Source organism: Capsicum annuum, chromosome 8 (genome assembly GCF_002878395.1).
Source record: "Capsicum annuum cultivar UCD-10X-F1 chromosome 8, UCD10Xv1.1, whole genome shotgun sequence".
Classification (NCBI taxonomy): Eukaryota; Viridiplantae; Streptophyta; class Magnoliopsida; order Solanales; family Solanaceae; genus Capsicum; species Capsicum annuum.
The window spans coordinates 167038568-167056606 of record NC_061118.1 but is presented as its reverse complement, the minus strand read 5'-3'; the positions used below and the strand labels follow the sequence as shown (position 1 = coordinate 167056606).

Genomic DNA, 18039 nt, shown 5'->3' with positions numbered 1-18039 from the left:
AGATGAACAGCAGGAAATTTTGTTGTTGAACATGTAGGGATAGCAATGGGCAGCTGCTTTTACACTCAATCTGAACCGTCTTGCACTATTTAAATTTTATTTAATTTTGCTTGTTATAGTTCATTGGTTAACTGTTTCTGTTTCTTCCTGCTTTACAAAGGCTTCTCTTTTTTACAACGTGGTTGTTTACTTGTAGAGCACAATCCTTTTTACTTATAAATTTCTATAAAATTAAAATTAAAAAAAAATATTCATAATTGTTCCATCCTTTGTACTTATAAACTACCAGTGAGCTCAAATAATTTTGATAAAAATCATGTTCATTTACGTATTCCCAATAATTGTTCGTATTGAGACAACCATTTTATGGTACATCATTCATTCCACGTGTAGAAGTACGTTTCCTTGTGTTCAACTGTAATTTTCTTCGAGAATGTGGTGAAGTCCTAAATCAAGCAATCTCTTCATACACCACCTAACATCTACCACTACATTTTTAATCGAAAAATTAAGAGGATTGATCAGCATCTACAGATGTAGAACTGATCAGATACCAAACAGATTACCCTTTCCACACCACTTGATGAGACAGTTGGCAAGAAACTCTACACCCCTCGTCTTTGAACTTTCCAAAAATAAACGGTAAAATCAACTCAACAGCGGTCATTTAGATGAAAAATTCTTCTACTAAACCATTTCATCACTCAGAAACTCATGAAATTCTAGACACAGCTAAGTGAAGGACATCTAGTTTCAACATCTAAGATAAGTAGAGACCAATAACTCGAATAAATAGCCAACTCACTCAAAACATAGTAAAAGAAGTAACTGCGATCAAAACCATTGCTCAAAATAGCCGAAATCCATATGTCATGATACCTTCCAAATTAAGCTTAGACATGTCTAAAGCAAGAAGGCCCTACAAGAGCTCTATAAGCAAATGAATTAATGCATATTACGTGTTGGTAGCTCTAGTGTAAATCTGCTGGCTAGCATGAGCAGATACCATCCTGATCGAACCTTTACCCATCAAATCTCTTATTGCCTTCCTAGCAAGTGATCCACTAATCTGGACATTCAGTCAAATCAACAAATTAGCAAAATTACAATTGACATACCAGCGTACATACAAACAAATGTGTTGTGACTCAAATATTGTTGCCAATGTCAACCAAATACTTAAAACATAATAAAAACAAACAATTTTATGATTAAAATTTAGCATCATGATATGCATATGAGCCCCCGCTTGGTGGGAATATACTGGGTATGTTGTTGGTATGCATATGAACATATAAGCATAATGCAACAACCTAGACTTGACGACAAGAACAGGTCATTAAATATAGGTTCATTATTCTATATGGCATAGGCTGTGATGGTTATCCTATTTGTGCTATATGTTCAAACATGAACAGATTATACAGCCAAGCAGACAGAATATGGCATCCACCAGAGCACACAACGTATTCCAGGACACATCCATAAGGCCTCAAAACGATTACATCCTTGAAAACCAACAACGCAAGCAAAACACTTCATTAGATGCACAGATATTGATACGGGACAAACAAGGGAACACCAAAATTAGTCCAAAAAAACAATCCACAAAATGGAAGAAATCCGTGAACCCTTTTGGAGACCAAGTCTCGGCTTCCTAAGAACACAATAACAAGAAGATAACAAGGTGTTTATTACACCAAATCAGCGGACAACAAACTAGATTAGCAACATAAGATGATGAACAAGAAGACACAAGATTCGGATTTAACAATAACAACAGGAACACAAGATTACAACACAAACACTAAACAAGATTACAAGAAGGTAAAATGATAGATAGATAGACCACATGAAGGTATAATCTTAAGAACCCAAGAATGGACACTCTTGGACCCTTAACACTACACACAACAATAAACCTATCTCTTACGTGACACAAGATCGGATTCCACCTCTCTAACATCAACGTTTCCAAGCAAGCAACAACAAAAGAGAATTCACCCTATTTTTGTATCCTAGTTTCAGTGTCACTCTTCTCACCAGAGAGAGAGCTTGTTACAAGTCTTACAAGACTCCCAAGTATCATCCAAAAACTAAACTAAAAATCCTACAATGTTCCTTTTATAGCTATAACAAAATATAAGTTAAAATGACCAAAAGGCCATTCAAAGAGTGGGCACCCATCTAGTGTAATTTATGGGCTGATTTGGGTGCATTTTGGGCCTCTTCTACACTTCAATTGCACCTGCCAAGGCTTGGGTCCAACACGCATTCTCCTAAGTCCATATCCGTGATTATTCCCGTATCAGATATACTAGTGGAATCCTCCATGATACTAATTGGAATTCTAGAATCAACGGAAAGTAAGCACAACCTGTTGGGTTATTGGGTATTTTTCCCTTCCTATATGGATAAATGAGGCCTAAGTTGGACCAACCCACTTTTGCCCATAGGCCCATTACTATGGGATATATATATCGATCTTTTTAGGTCTTATTCACCATCACAAAAAGAGAGTTTTCAGCAGCCAAAGAGAGAAAAACAAAGCTGATTTTCGCACCAAAATTCCAGCCACAGCTGTCAACTTCAAATTGCGATTCCGGCTTCGTTTCTTTTCCAATTGAGCTGATTTTTGGACTGCTTGTTCCTCTCATCTCAATCTTTGATTAGGAACCGACGAAGCTTGATTTGGTGGCCTGTAGCTCCTGTTCTTTATTCCCGAATAGTAGCTGTGTTTTGGGTGCTTTCACTCATTTATTTCTCTAGTGCTTGGTGTTGTGGTTTATGTATTATTTCTTATTGTTTGGCACTTTGTGGCCATTTTGGAGAACAATATTGTAACTATTTGGCGATTATAGTGAAGGTTTGATCCCGTGGTTTTTTACTCTTCACACCGAAGGGTTTTTCACGTAAATTTGGTGTCTTGTGTGATTGTCTTTATTCTTGCCCTATAGCATTTATGTGGTAATTCATTTGCTGTCATATTACTTTGTTTTGCTTGGTTTGCTTATCTCCTCTTAGTTCAAATTGAAAGGAAAAGTTTAGACTTGGGTATTTTTCCGCTGCTACCCTGTTGGGCTCTTTCATGGTGCCCCTGTCTTTCCCAACAAAGTGGTATCAGAGCGTTGGTTGTTATTGATTGTTGATTTGAATGATGGAGGCAAATATGAGCAAGATGGTGTGTTTGAATGGTGGTAACTCTCATACTTGGAAAGGCAAGATGAAAGATCTTCTATTTGTCAAGAAAATGCATCTACCTGTGTTTGCGTCTACTAAACCTCAATTCATGACATATGAGGATTGGGAATTTGAGCACTTACAGGTTTGTGGTTATATCATACAATGGGTTGAAAATAATATTAGAAATCATATTGTGAATGAGACACGTGCCAGAAGTTTGTGGGACAACCTCAAGATACTTTATGCTTAGAAGACTGGCAATAACAAGTTGTTCTTGCTTAAGCAATTGATGAATATCAAGTATAAAGAGGGCAGTCCTATTTCTGATCACATAAATGATTTTCAGGGTGTCCTTGACCAACTGTCCGGAATAGGTGTAAAGTTCGATGAAGAAATTCAGGGACTTTGGCTTCTTAATACTCTGCCAGACTCTTGGGAGACTCTTCGAGTTTCTTTGACTAATTCTGCTCCTGGTGGTGTTGTAACTATGGAATATGTTAAGAGTGGTGTCTTGAATGAAGAGATGAGAAGATCTCAGGCCTCATCTTCATCTTCACACTCTGATGTTTTGGTTACTGAAGAGAGGGAGAGAAACAAGTCCAGAGGTCCGAATGAAAGAGATAAAACTAGAAGCAAGTCGAGGTCCGAATTGAAGAATGTTACATGTGACTATTGCAACAAAAAAAGGCATATCATGAAATATTGTTACAAGCATAAGAGAGATATGAGACGGCAAAAGAACGAAGGCGATAATGAAAATCATGTTGCAGTTGTTGCTAATGATGATCTTCTTATTGCTTGTGGTGAGAATGCCATCAATCTTGTTCATGATGAGTCTAGCTGGTTTGTGGATTCTAGTGCTACTTCTCATGTTATGCCAAAGAAGGAATTATTTTCTTCTTATACTCCAGGTAATTTTGGAATGTTGAAAATGGGCAATAATGATGAAGTTAAAGTACTTGGCATTGGCACTGTTTGTTTGGAAAGTAACAATGGTTCCAAACTAGTTCTAAATAATGTCAAGCATGCTCCAGATGTTCGCTTGAATTTGATTTCTGTAGGGAACCTTGATGATGATGATTATGTTAACACCCTTGGTGCTGGCCAGTGGAAGCTTACTAGAGGTTCGATGATTGCGGTTCGAGGTGACAAGTTGTCTAACTTGTACGTATTTCAGGGTTATACTTCTAGAGGCTTGATAAACTTGGTGGAGAATGATATTTCATCAGAGTTGTGGCATAGAAGGTTGAATCATATGAGTGAGAAGGGGATTGATAGGTTGACTAAGAAAAATTTGCTTTCTGGAGTGAAACAAGCAAAGTTGAAAAAGTGTGTTCATTGCTTAGCTGGTAAACAGAAAAGAGTTTCTTTTCAGAGTCATCCGCCTTCAAGAAAGCTTGATTTGCTGGAGTTGGTGCATTCTGATTTGTGTGGTCCTTTTAAAGTAAGGTCTCATGGTGGTGCACTTTACTTTGTGACTTTTATTGATGATCATTCTCGCAAACTCTGGGTATTTCCTTTAAAATCCAAGGATCAAGTACTTGATGTGTTCAAAGATTTTCAGGCCTTGGTTGAGAGACAGACAGGGAAGAAATTGAAATGCATCCGTTCAGATAATGGTGGTGAGTATATTGGTCCTTTTGATAGATATTGCAGAGAGCAGGGTATTCGGCATCAGAAAACTCCTCCAAAAACTCCTCAGTTGAATGGTTTAGCAGAGACGATGAACAGAACTCTAGTTGAAAGGGTTAGATGTATGCTTTCAGATGCTAAGCTGCTAGATTTCTTTTGGGCAGAAGCACTTAATACTGCTGCTTATGTTATCAATTTATCTCCTACTGTTGCTTTGGATGGTGATGTCCCTGACAGAGTTTGGTCTGGTAATAATGTTTCTTATGATCATCTTAGAGTCTTTAGGTTTAAAGCTTTTGTGCATGTTCCGAAGGATGAAAGGTCAAAGTTGGATGTTAAAACTAGGCAGTGTATTTTCATTGGTTATGGTCAAGATGAATTTGGCTATCGTTTCTATGATCCAGTTGAGAAGAAACTTGTTAGAAGCCGTGATGTTGTGTTCTTTGAAGACCAAACAATTGAAGATTTTGACAAAGCTGAGAAGGTTGAATCTCAGAGTAGTGAGAGTCTAGTTGATGTTGATCCAATTCCTTTGACTACTGCTCCCAAAGAAAATCTTCATGATGATGAAAATCAAGTTGATAATGAAGATGATGATCATGTTCAGAATGACTAGCATGATGTTGATGCTCCAGTGCAAGTTGATATGGTTGATCAGCAACCAGTTGTTGATGTTCCAGAGAGTTTTCTCAGACGATCTACTCTAGAGAATACCTTCATCTCGTTATTCTCCCAATGAGTATGTACTCTTGACTGACGGGAGAGAACCTGAGAGTCTTATGAGGCAATGGAAAGTGAAGAAAAAAAAGTGGTTTGATGCTATGGAGGAAGAAATTAAATCTTTGCATGATAATCATACCTTTGATTTGGTTAAACTGCCTAAAAACAGAAAAGCTTTGAAAAACAGGTGGGTTTTTCAGGTGAAGCATGAAGATGGTAACCCAATTCCACGGTACAAGGCTAGATTGGTTGTGAAGGGATTTAACCAGAAAAAGAGAGTTGATTTTGATGAGATATTCTCTCCAGTTGTAAAGATGTCATCCATTCGTGTGGTTTTAGGCTTAGCTGCAAGTCTAGATTTAGAGGTTAAGCAAATGGATGTTAAAACTGCTTTTCTCCATGGTGACTTAGATGAAGAAATTTATATGGAGCAACCCGAAGGTTTTGAAGTCAAGGGAAAAGAGAATTATGTTTGCAAATTGAAGAAGAGCTTGTATGGTTTGAAACAAGCTCCTAGGCAGTGGTAAGACTACTTCAGACCATTGTGTTTTTGTGCAAAAATTCTTTGATGGTAACTTTATTATTGTGTTGCTTTATGTTGATGACATGCTTGTTGTTGGTCATAATGCTTGCATGATTCAAAAGTTGAAGCAAGAGTTGAGTAAGTCTTTTTCTATGAAAGACTTAGAACCAGCAAAGCATATTCTTGGCATGCAAATTGTCCGTGACAGAAAGGCCAAGAAGTTGTGGTTATCACAAGAATAGTACATTCAAAAAGTACTTCGAAGGTTTAACATAGACAAGGCTAAGGTTGTCAGTACACTTTTAGCTATGCACTTCAAGTTGAGCACGAAGCATTGTCCTTCCAGTGATGATGAGAAGGAAGATATGAAGAAAGTTCCTTATGCTTCAGCTATTGGTAATTTGATGTATGCACTGATTTGCACAAGACCGGATATTGCTCATGCTGTTGGTGTTGTTAGTCGTTTTCTTTCTAATCCGGGAAGAGAACATTGGAATGTTGTGAAGTGGATTATAAGATATCTTTGTGGCACTTCTAGTCTGAGTTTGTGTTTTGGTACAGGGAAGCCTATTCTTTGTGGTTATATTGATTCAGATATGGCCGGTGATGTTGATACTCGCAAGACTACTTCAGGGTATTTGGTTACTTTTGCAGGGGGAGCTGTGTCTTGGCAATCTAGTTTGCAAAAATGTGTTGCTCTATCTACTACAGAAGCTGAGCTTATTGCTGCCGTTGAAGCTTGTAAAGAATTGCTTTGGATAAAGAGATTCTTGGGGGAACTTGGTTGTGCTCAAGAGAGGTATGTGCTTCATTGCGACAATCAAAGTGTCATACATCTTGGCAAGAATTCTACATTTCATGGTCGGTTTAAACACATTGATGTGAGAACCACTGGATTCGGGATGTGTTGGATTCTAAGTTGCTTGAACTTGAGAAGATTCATATGGATGATAATGGTTCCGACATGATGACTAAAGCTTTGCCAAGAGGGAAGTTTGAAGATTGTTGCATGATCGTCGGGATAGCGGTCTACTCCACATAGTTGGGAGGGGGAGAATTGTTGGGTTATTGGGTCTTTTTCCCTTCCTATGTGGATAAATGAAGCCCAAGTTGGACCAACCCACTTTTGCCCATAGGCCCATTACTATGGGGCATATATATTAATCTTTTTAAGTCTTATTCACCATCACAAAAAAAGAGTTTTCAACAGCCAAGGAGAAAAAAAAAAAAAGCTAATTTTCGCACCTAAATTCCAGCCACAACTGTCAACTTCAAATTGCGATTCCCGCTTCGTCTTTTGTTCGATTGAGCTAATTTTTGAACTGCTTGTTCCTCTCATCTCAATCTTTGATTAGGAACTGACGGAGCTTGATTTGGTGGCCTGTAGCTCTTGTTCTTCATTCCCGAACAGTAGCTGCATTTTTTGTGCTTTCACTCCTTTATTTCTCTAGTGTTTGGTGTTGTGGTTTATGTATTGTTCTTGTTGTTTGGCACTTGTTTTGTGTCCATTTTGGAGAACAATATTGTAACTATTTGGTGATTATAATAGAGGTTTGGTCCTGTGGTTTTTTACTCTTCACACCGAAGGGTATTCCACATAAATTTGGTGTCTTGTGTGATTGTCTTTATTCTTGCCCTATCGCATTTGTGTGGTAATTCATTTGTTGCCATATTAGTTTGTTTTGCTCAGTTTGCTTGTCTCCTCTTAGTTCAAATTGGAAGGGCAAGTTTAGACTTGGGTATTCTTCCGCTGTCGGACTCTTTCATACTACCCCTGTCGAACTCTTTCATACTACCGCTGTCTTTCCCAACACAACCAACACAAATATCTAGATTATCATGTTAATTACTCCATTTGACCCAGTATTTGTGGAGTTTGGAGTATAAAGGTCAAGACACTGAATTTAGACATAGATTCTTCAAATACTATTTAAAATAAACTTTACATATATTTGAAGACTTAACGAAAGGTAACATACATTAAAATATATATTGATTCAAAGTCTTTTTTTTATAAAGATGAAGATTACAATCGGATGAAAAATTATTCAACTCCCCCATCTAGAAAGAGCTTCACATAAATAGGACGAAGGGAGTATTTCTCGGAGGAGCATCAAAAGTAACATTTGAGTTAACAATTTCTGGACTCTGGTGATCCAAGGACGACTTGAGACAAGATGTCCACTAGGTAGTGGTGCTTAAACCACTCTACTACCTAAAAACTTACAACAGTTCACACTCCTTATATCATCTTTTAAGCTATATCAAATATCAAATAAAATATAAATCATCGTTAAAACAATAAATACTATATAAATTAATCAAGAGAATAATTCCACACTAATATAAAGGTCCAAATAATGTTCGGACTACTTTTTACCTATACGCGAATTAATTAATAAATATGATGTATACTTGGGCTAAGTTCGCACCAGATCACCAATCTAAAATCTACTTCATTATAAATTTACCATATATATATATATATGCATACATACAAATGCTAATACGAATACGATAATAGATCTAGTGTGGAATAGATATGTTCCAAATAACAACAGAAGCATCAAATAAATCACCAGAAAATTGAAATTCGCCAGTAAAAAGAATACCCTAAGACGATCGGAGAGGACAGAAGGAGTGATGAGCTTGTACTTAGGAGCTTCAGACAACAGCTTATCGTATGTAGCCTTGTCGAACAATACCATGTTGTTCACCTTTTCCTTTTGTTTTCCCTTACTCCACTTCTGCACTCATTTATAAATAATAAATCTACCTTTAAAATTCTCATCGGCTAATTAAAATTGCATATATAATGAGAGAAACAATTGGAAGACCTTCTTTTTCTGCTTTCCACCACCAGATTTTGCTGGCTTAGAAGATGGAGGTGGAGCTTGTGCCTTCTTTGGAGCCTACAAAAGAATTACCAAAATTCAGAAATTGGAAAACAAAGTTAGGCATAATTAACAGTATTGAAGATGATTACCATTGATCGGAGAAGGATGAGAGGTCGGAGGAGAGCGACGGAGTTTGTTTAAGGCAGAAATGACATGGGCGATATAAAAAACCTTTATAGTAGGATTTTGATTTGGATCAAGCGTGAGGTTGACGGAATGTTGGATAATTGAGCTTTTTAATGGGCCATCTCGTGTAACCCATCTATATAGTGCTATAGTAGGGTTTTATTTGGATCAAAACTGTAAACAACGTCAAGTTGGATAATTGGGCCTTCTAATGGGTCTTTTCATGTAACTCCTCTATATAATGCGAATTATCATAATATATATACATATATATACATATATATATACATATATATACATATATATTTATATATTACTCAAATAAACAGCCTAAGTTTCTAAATATCTAAAAATTCCCCCACTTCTAAAAAATTACTTAAATCCCAATATTTCATACTTTTTGGTAAAGTTGAGATATAAGTTAATACCTACAACTAAGAATTCAATTCTTTACCAAAATAACCCACTTCTCCTCTCTGTACGCCTCAATTTCTGGTGCGATTTCTATCCAATTTCTCCATCTAATTCAAAACTTTAAAGTAAGGTAATTTTCCTCCCTAAAATCAGCTTCAATTTCTTCTAATCCTTTTTATGTTTTTTTTTTCCAAAAAAAATATTTTGCGTCTGTATTTACAAAGTGAAATTTCAGTGTTTTGGTTGAGCGATTTCTTCAATTATTCATTTTTTAGGATTTATTGTTTGAATTACCATTATGAATAGAGATTTGGGAACTTTTTTTAGTCTTGGGTTTTCTCAATTAGAAAGTATCAAAGAATCTCAAAAAATTGTAAACTTCGTTCCTGGAAGTTTTGACTACGAATTTATTGACTTTGATGAAAATAAATCAAAGCATAGAAACGATCCCTAAACTATGAAGAAGTTGCGGCAAAAGCATGCTAAGAAGGACAAGAAAAAAAAGTGCTTCTAAGAAAAGGGGATCCAACCGAGCTCTCAGCAAAAGAAGAAGAATTGTTGAAGCAATTTCCAGAGATGAGCTTCCTAAGGTAATTGTATATTCAAATCTGTTGAATGTTAGGCCGAGATACATATTTTGGCTTGTATGATACGTTTAGAAATTCATTGTTTATCTTATTTTTCATTAAAAAAAACATGCAAAGCAGCTTGTTTCTGACAATTTTGATTATGTGCTGCAATAATGTTGGGTTATTTATTCTGTTCTTATGTTGTATTAGATACATAATAACAAAAGATGTATCGTCATATATTAATATGTTTCTTATAGAATTGTTGATATTTCAATTTCCTTCATTTTTTCTTTAAACATTGTTAAAGCAGATTCTCGTTAGTATATGCATTACTGATTGTGTGATATCTATGATGATGTATTAAAGTCTATAACATGAGACTGTTACTTTAACTGTACAAGTTAGAAGAATTGTTTTAACCCAAAGATCATGCAAAAAGAAACTTGTTTCTGTCAAATTTGATTATTTGCTGCGAGGAAAGAACTTTGAGATGTTTTTAGCTGAATGTAATTTGTTTTAGATACATAATAACAAAATATGTATTGTTCAATATTAATATGTATCTTTTTCATTTGTTGCTCTTTCAGTTCCATGGATTTTTTCTTTAATCACATTAGATACAAAAATAATTTAATTTGTATCTGAGTAATAATCATTACAGTTGCCTGCTATAACATACATTCCATTTGATTACAATTTGAACATCATCTGGATGTCATCATGTACTACTAGAGGAAGAAGTACAAGAACAAGAATTTTTCAACCAAAAGATACACTACCACAAATTGCTTTTTTAAAGTGTGCATTGATAAGGTTTATGTGAATTACAATAATGTTGACGTTGGTAAGGAACTTGCAACTCAAGAATGGTGGGATATTTAAAGATATAATAATGTTTCGATATATGAGTATATAGGTGTTTTTAATTAAATTAGTGATTGGTATGCAGGGAATTGTGGTGTATTTGTAGCTGTCTATGCGAAGTATCTGAGCAAGGGATTAGGCATTCTATCTTCTAGTATTGATGCTCAATACCATCGTCTGATATATGCTAGATTTTTGTGCAAGTACAAATCTGAAAAAGCAGAAAATGGTTACTTTAGTGAGAATGACGATCCACCAAAGCTAAGTAGCAAGTTCGCACCAAAACAAACAGACCGTGTTTTGCATATTTGTAGATTTTTATTTGTTTGCTAGTTGGATATTAAAATCATTGATGATGTTATAAACTTTGATGATGTTAGTAATGTTTAGATAAACATGCATCATGTTTCTTTAATGATTAAAAACTTCTACTTTGTCACTCATTTTAATGCAATGCCGAAGCATTTAAAGATATAATTATGTTTTGATATACGTTTTTCTTACACTTTATAAAGTCACTGTATTAGATACATATTTTACAATTATACGTATCTAGAATATGAAACATATAATATAATATAATAGTAGAAAGCAACACAATGTTGCATTATTATGTATCTGTAACAGTTTTTTGCTAATCCGAATATATGTTTGTCTCTAACCTACATAACAAAAAGTATAAGAACTTATAGTACCAAATCTTAATAATATGGACAAATTATATTTTACAGTAGATACAAATTTTGTAAACTTATATCTATAAATTTATGGTAGATACATCTTATAAAAATGTTTCTCTTTTCAATCATTTACAATGGCAGAACTACTAATATACAATTTAATAACATTATCAGTTCAATGTATCTTAATTTTTATATGATGTATCACGACAATGAGCTCATGAAAACATAGATAACTAATTAACAAAGGTACGAAGACAACAATTTATTTCAGTAATTGTTTTTTCTTAAAATTCTTAAAAAAACAACGATATCATCAATTAAATTGTTAAATCAAAGAGTTAAAAAAACCAGCAACATGCTGAGAAATTATTCAACATTATTCATCAGTCAACTACATTGTCACTCCTCTTTTGGAAAGTTATAAGTACGTTTGTTGTGACCTTCATAACCACATCTCCCGTAATAATTATTGCTCGATGCCATTGTTTCACTTCATTTCTTATGCCTGTTTTTCTTTAGTCCAAACACAATCCTCCGAACGACATCGTAGGACATAGCTAAATCAATGAAAATAAAACTTCAACTTATTTTTCTTCAGTTACTGTCAAAAAACAAATTACTAGATACATCAACTACAAAAATATGTATAACATATATCTAAACGAAATTTTTACGTTTGTTTCATATGTTGTTATAGATAAAACTAAAACAAAATGAGATACATAATTAATCAGAACTATATAAACTCAGATACAAGGTAAGCAAAATGTATCATTAGCATTAAAAATGTATATCGACCTTATCAACATAAGGACAAAAAATTACTGTAAAACAACATCCAAGGTATGATCTCTTCCATCATCAAGCAACGAATAACAATCCAACTTCAATCTCTTCAACTTCAAAGACATAACATCGACACAACAAAAATCCTCAATAAAATACAATTCCATAGTTTCCAATGCAGGACAACCCGATAACTCATTCACAATGTGTCCATTCCTTACCCCACATACCCAAATATATGCTCTTCAGATACCTCCACGATACAACCACGTAGTGTTCAAAAAAACAACTTGAAAAAACTAAATTTATCAAAGATGAACAAGTCCAGAAAGATTCAGGCAACATGCAATCTCCATTCTCTTCATCTGAACATAATACATGTTCTATATTTTATTTCAACAGCCAAACTAAGTCATTCACCAATTTTTTATCACGTGCATCATTAGGTACCAGAAAGTAATATCCATATGGCGAAGTACAGTCGAGTATAAATTTTTAAATTTTAAGAGAAATGGAATGAGCTAAGACATAGTCAACAAAGGATGCGGTTATGCTAGACGTCTAAATATTTTGAACAAGTCATATGAAGTTTTTGCAATTTCAAAACAGATTATGTTGATGGTTTTTTATTAGAATGGTGGAATAACAAAATAATTGCCATAAATCGTGGGATTTTATTTCGTTTTAACCATAATTAGTTAGATTAATTGTTGTTTTAATGCTAATTTATTCGTTACATTCCTTAAAACGTGCTAGTTAGTTTAATTAAAACATATCCCTAATATGTATCTAAGTTAATTAATATGTATTATCAATGGCCAAAAGTTGGAATTTTATGAGGTTTTGAAAAAAATTGAGATTTTTAGAAAATACTAGTAAACATGTAGTTATATATGTAATTTTTACTATATATATATATATATATACTAGATATTGGTGCCCGTACCAGCACGGGCCTAATATCTGTTATCCATTTTTTCACAATCTACGTGACACGGATAAAATTTAAAATATTTTAAGTTGTTAATTGATGTGATTTATTATATTTTATACATAATTTTCAAATAATATATGTTCTTTATGTTTCAATTTTTGTGGCGTTGATGAAATTTGAAAAGTCAATCAAATTTGTTATAATAATTTTAAATCTTTAAAATTATTAATTATTATGATTTATAACATTTTTAATGTAATTTTCACATAATATATATTACTATTTTTGTCCAATTTATGTGGCACAAATAAATTTTAAGATCCATTCTCTGGAATCTTCTCTCCAAAATGACTTTAGTAGTATTCTCAAAGATGAGCAAGAATTCTGAATGATGAAATCCAGAATAGACTGGCTCACTGAGGGTGATTCCAACACCAGATTTTTCCACACCTCTACCATTAACAGAAGGAGAAGGAATTGGATTAGAGCCATCCAAGATGACAACGGAAATTGGTATCATTCCCCTGATGATATTCAAACTTCTATTCTTAGCTTCTACTTTAAACTCTTCTCCACTGAACAATTCTCATAGCCTATTAGATGCCAGAACATCCCTTCTTCATATGGCTCTATTAGTTCTAAAGACCACCCTCTTCTGAATAACCCTCTCTGCAGTGCAGAAATAAAAAAGGTTATCTGTTTTTTAAGCCTCATAAAGTCCCTGGGCCTGATGGGATCCACCCCCTTATGTACCAAAAATATTAGAATATTTTAGCTCATGCCACAATCAAATTCTGCAGTGAGACCTTTACTAATGCCACCATGGACCCCAGAGTAAATACCACCTACCTCTGCCTCATCCTCAAATGCTCTAATACCACCAATTTGAGAAACTTCAGGCCCATTGGACTTTGTAACATCCAATACAAAATTGTTATAAAGATCATTGCTAATAGGTTGAGACTCTTTCTTTTTAGACTTATCATCCTTTCCCAATCTAGGTTCATTCCCAACAGGAGGACCTCTGATAATGCCATCATTATCCAAGAGATCATCAATCATTTCAGGAAAATAAAAGGAAAAAATTGCAACATGATCCTTAAAATAGACCTGGAAAATGCCTTTGACGGGCTGGAATGGTCTTTCATTAGACAAAATCTCCATTTCTATAATGTTTCTTCTAAGCTAACCAATCTTATCATGTCTTGCATCTCTGCCTCCTCCATCTCTGTCCTCATTAATGGAGAGAAAGCCCCCTTCTTCACCCCCACCAGGGGGATTAGGTAAGAAGATCCCATCTCTCTCTACCTCTTCATAATGTGCATAGAACTTCTCTTTAGAAAAATTGATCATGAGGTGAATATCCTACCCTGGAATCTCATCTCTATCAGTAGGAAAGGATCCAAAATCTCTCACCTTTTTTTGCTGATGATCTCACCTTGTGTGTTTTTGCTAATGAAAAAAATTGTAAAACCATCAGAACCACTCATAGCAGTTTCACCTTCCACTTAGGACAAAAGATTAATACTCTCAAATCCAAAGTAATCTTCTCTGGAAATTGCCCCTAGGAGTTTAAAGTTACCTTGTCCTATATCTTAGGCATCTAATCTGAGGATAAATTTGGTAAATACCTTGGTTTTTCCATCTTCCACCAAAAACCTCATAACTGGGATTACCAATTTATTCTGGATAATCTCAAAATAAAGTTGGCTGGATAGAAAACAAAATTCCTCAACATGGTTGGCAGAACCACCCTTATAAAGTCCTCCATTTCCAGCATCCCAGCTCATGTTATGTGATTCATTATGCTTCCCTCTAAAATCCACAAGTTGATTGACAGAACCCGAAAAAAATTTATCTGGGGTACTACCCTTAATAAAAAAAAATACAGCTCATTAACTGGCAAACCTTGACTAACACAAAATCCAATTGAGGTCTGGGTCTCCAAAAAGCTTCCATTAAGAATACCACCATGTTGTCCATTGTGGCCTGGAGGATCTACAAATACCTCAACAGCCTCTGGGCAAAAGTCCTTAAAAACAAATATAGTCCTCATGGTGTGTCCTGTAAACCCAATAGCTATAGAATCTGGAAACATATACATGTGGGTTGGGAAATTTGTAAAACTGCATCTTCTTGAAATATCCATAAGGGAGACAAAATAAATTTTTGGAAAGTAGGTGGACCCCTCGTTGTGAACCCCTTCCTATCTATCATTCAATCCCCCTTCCTCAAAATGCCCAAGAAACAAAACTTTCTGAGGTCTAGAATAATGGATCTTTGAACCTCACTAATCTTCCTGTCCAAATCCCTGAGGATATCATCCAAACTTTCACTAATTTTCTCATTCCCAATCCCAGAGACAACTCTGATGAGATTATGGAATATCTCTGGGAATGGTTTGTTCTCTAGTGGGAGTGTTTATAGTCATATTGCTAAAACCTTTAAGAGCAATCATTCAACCAACTTTCATTGAACCTGGAAGGCCCAAATTCCCCAAAAACTCAAATGCTTTCTTTGGCTTGGTCAACATGATAGACTTTCCAATAACTTCAACCTCGTCGAGAGAGGAGTTAGGCAGAATGCAAACTGTGTTGTTTGTAACCACCATTAGAAAGACACTACCCACATTTTTTTAACGTCTTATTCTTAAGGACTTTTGGTAACACGCCATCCTTAACATGACTCATTCCAACCACCCTCCTGTTACCAACCTTCCCCCTTCAACTGTCACATTATCTGGAGAATTCTTCAACATTCTCAATTCGATAGACTTCTTCACTGGCACGATATTTTCCCTTTCAGTCTTTGGATAACCTAGAACACCAAAAACTCCAACATCTTCAATAACAAAAAAGACCATCCAAACTTTAACCATGTTTATTCCCAAGCAGTGGAGTATAAACATCTTACCAAAAAGGATGGATCCCTTAAGCAGAACCAAACTGTCAACATTAAGTAGAACCCTCACATAAACCATACCTTCAAGCTTAATACCGATGGTTCTTGCCTTGGGAACCTCGGGAAGGGTAGAATAGGATGTGTTGTTAGATCCAGTAATGTGGGCTGGGTGTTAGGATTTAATTCCACAAGGCTACTAACAATATGATGAAGCTAATGGGTTTCATTGAAGATATCAAGGTGGTAGAGCAAAATAATCTCCTTCCTATTGAAATAAACATAGACTCCCTAGAAGTTATATCCATGTTAACTAACGGCAATCTCCACTATGTGCTTTGATTTTGAATTGCAGGTTAAGACTAAAAAGGCTAGGGAACCTAGATGTTAGGCACTGCTATAAGGAACAAAATGGAGTGGCAAATGCATTAGCTCATGATGGAGTAAGGGTATGCGGATTTTAATAGATCACTCTTTCTGAAGTTCCACTGATGTGCGCAAAAGATGTAGTTTGGGCAGACATCTCCGGAACTTTTTTTGAGAGAACAATTAGTTTTAGCACTAATGACTCTAGCTGCCTAGGTCAAAACTATCCCTTTTTTAATCCTAATTAATCATCAAGATGGTTGTAAATTAATCACTGTTTCTTTTTATTAATGCATGTCATTTCTAACAAAAAAAAAAAAAGAATTTCAAGAGCCAACCAATTTTTATATGTTCTTTTAGATATTTTAAGTGAGAAATTATTGTGATTTACAATATCTTTTTCGTAATTTTCACATAATATATATTACTCCTTTTATTTTAATTTATATGATATGGATGAAATTTTGAGTGTAAATCAAATCGTTTACACGGATTCTACACATTTAGATTCTTAATTATTTTATAGTGAAAGGGCTAATTTTACATAATATATATTACTTAATTTTTCTACGTTTACATAGATGAAATTTCGAGAATCAACTAACTTTTATATGTTTTTAAATATTTTAAATTATTAATTAAAATTTATAATTATTTATATAATTTTCAAAAAAAAAAATAAAAAGATTAGAGAAACTAAATTAAAACCATGATCTAAAACTAAGAGCTCGAGTCAAAATAGAAAAAGATGGTGGACCGACGTCTATAACAAAGCTCAACTATTTCAGCTGGGACATTAAGTAGTCGTCTTGCCATAAAAAAAAAAATTCCGGAAAATTATTTCATTTTAGAGAAAAAAGTGAAAACACGCTCCGTTTGGTCATGAATTTTTCAACTCCAATTTCGAAAAATTATTTGAAAAAGTGAAAACAAGTTTTACTTATTTTCACTTTTTTCACTCATACTTCTCTCAGAAAATTTCAAAAACAACTTTAATTTATATTAATCGCTAAACACAACTCCAACTTCATCTTCAACTCTAACGCTAACGCCAACTCCAAAAAAAAATAATTTTCATGACCAAACGGGGCTAAGCAACACATATACTAGTTATTTTGTTCAATAATAAAAAGATACACATATTAAGCAAACACATACAATTTCCTTTAAACACACAAGCTATACTTTACCGAAAATGCCTGGACCCACATGACAAAAAAGATTACTATAAGCTTTTGACTGATCCAAGTAATAAACAGACGATGGACTGATTTTCTTGTCCAAAATTGCAAAAGCACAATCACAGAAAGCAAACTTATACAATTTCTTTAAAATATCAGTACTAATAATTGTCAGAAGTGCCCTTAATATATGAAAGAATGGCAAAAAACACGCATGATCAAGACCCATGTATTTCTTCACTCTTCTATATAGTAGTAAC

General features: G+C 34.5%; 1 protein-coding gene across 1 annotated transcript; it reads right to left on the bottom strand.

The window, feature by feature from the left end:
- Positions 1–813: 813 nt before the first annotated feature.
- LOC107840301 (40S ribosomal protein S25) lies at positions 814–9210 on the bottom strand. The gene is made up of 4 exons (XM_016684124.2): positions 9045–9210; positions 8896–8970; positions 8671–8805; positions 814–1069 (listed from the first exon to the last, which is right to left on the bottom strand). Exons 1-4 carry the CDS (start codon positions 9045–9047, stop codon positions 956–958), a joined length of 327 nt encoding a protein of 108 aa, XP_016539610.1. The 5' UTR covers positions 9048–9210; the 3' UTR covers positions 814–955.
- Positions 9211–18039: the final 8829 nt, after the last annotated feature.

What these genes read in the sequence shown, in the direction of transcription:
- LOC107840301 (XM_016684124.2), bottom strand. An exon ending in GTGGAAAGCAGAAAAAGAAG is followed by an intron (nt 8,806 to 8,895) that starts GTCTTCCAATTG and finishes AAATGAGTGCAG; the next exon opens with AAGTGGAGTAAGGGAAAACA. An exon ending in TCCTCTCCGATCGTCTTAGG is followed by an intron (nt 1,070 to 8,670) that starts GTATTCTTTTTA and finishes CTGAATGTCCAG; the next exon opens with ATTAGTGGATCACTTGCTAG.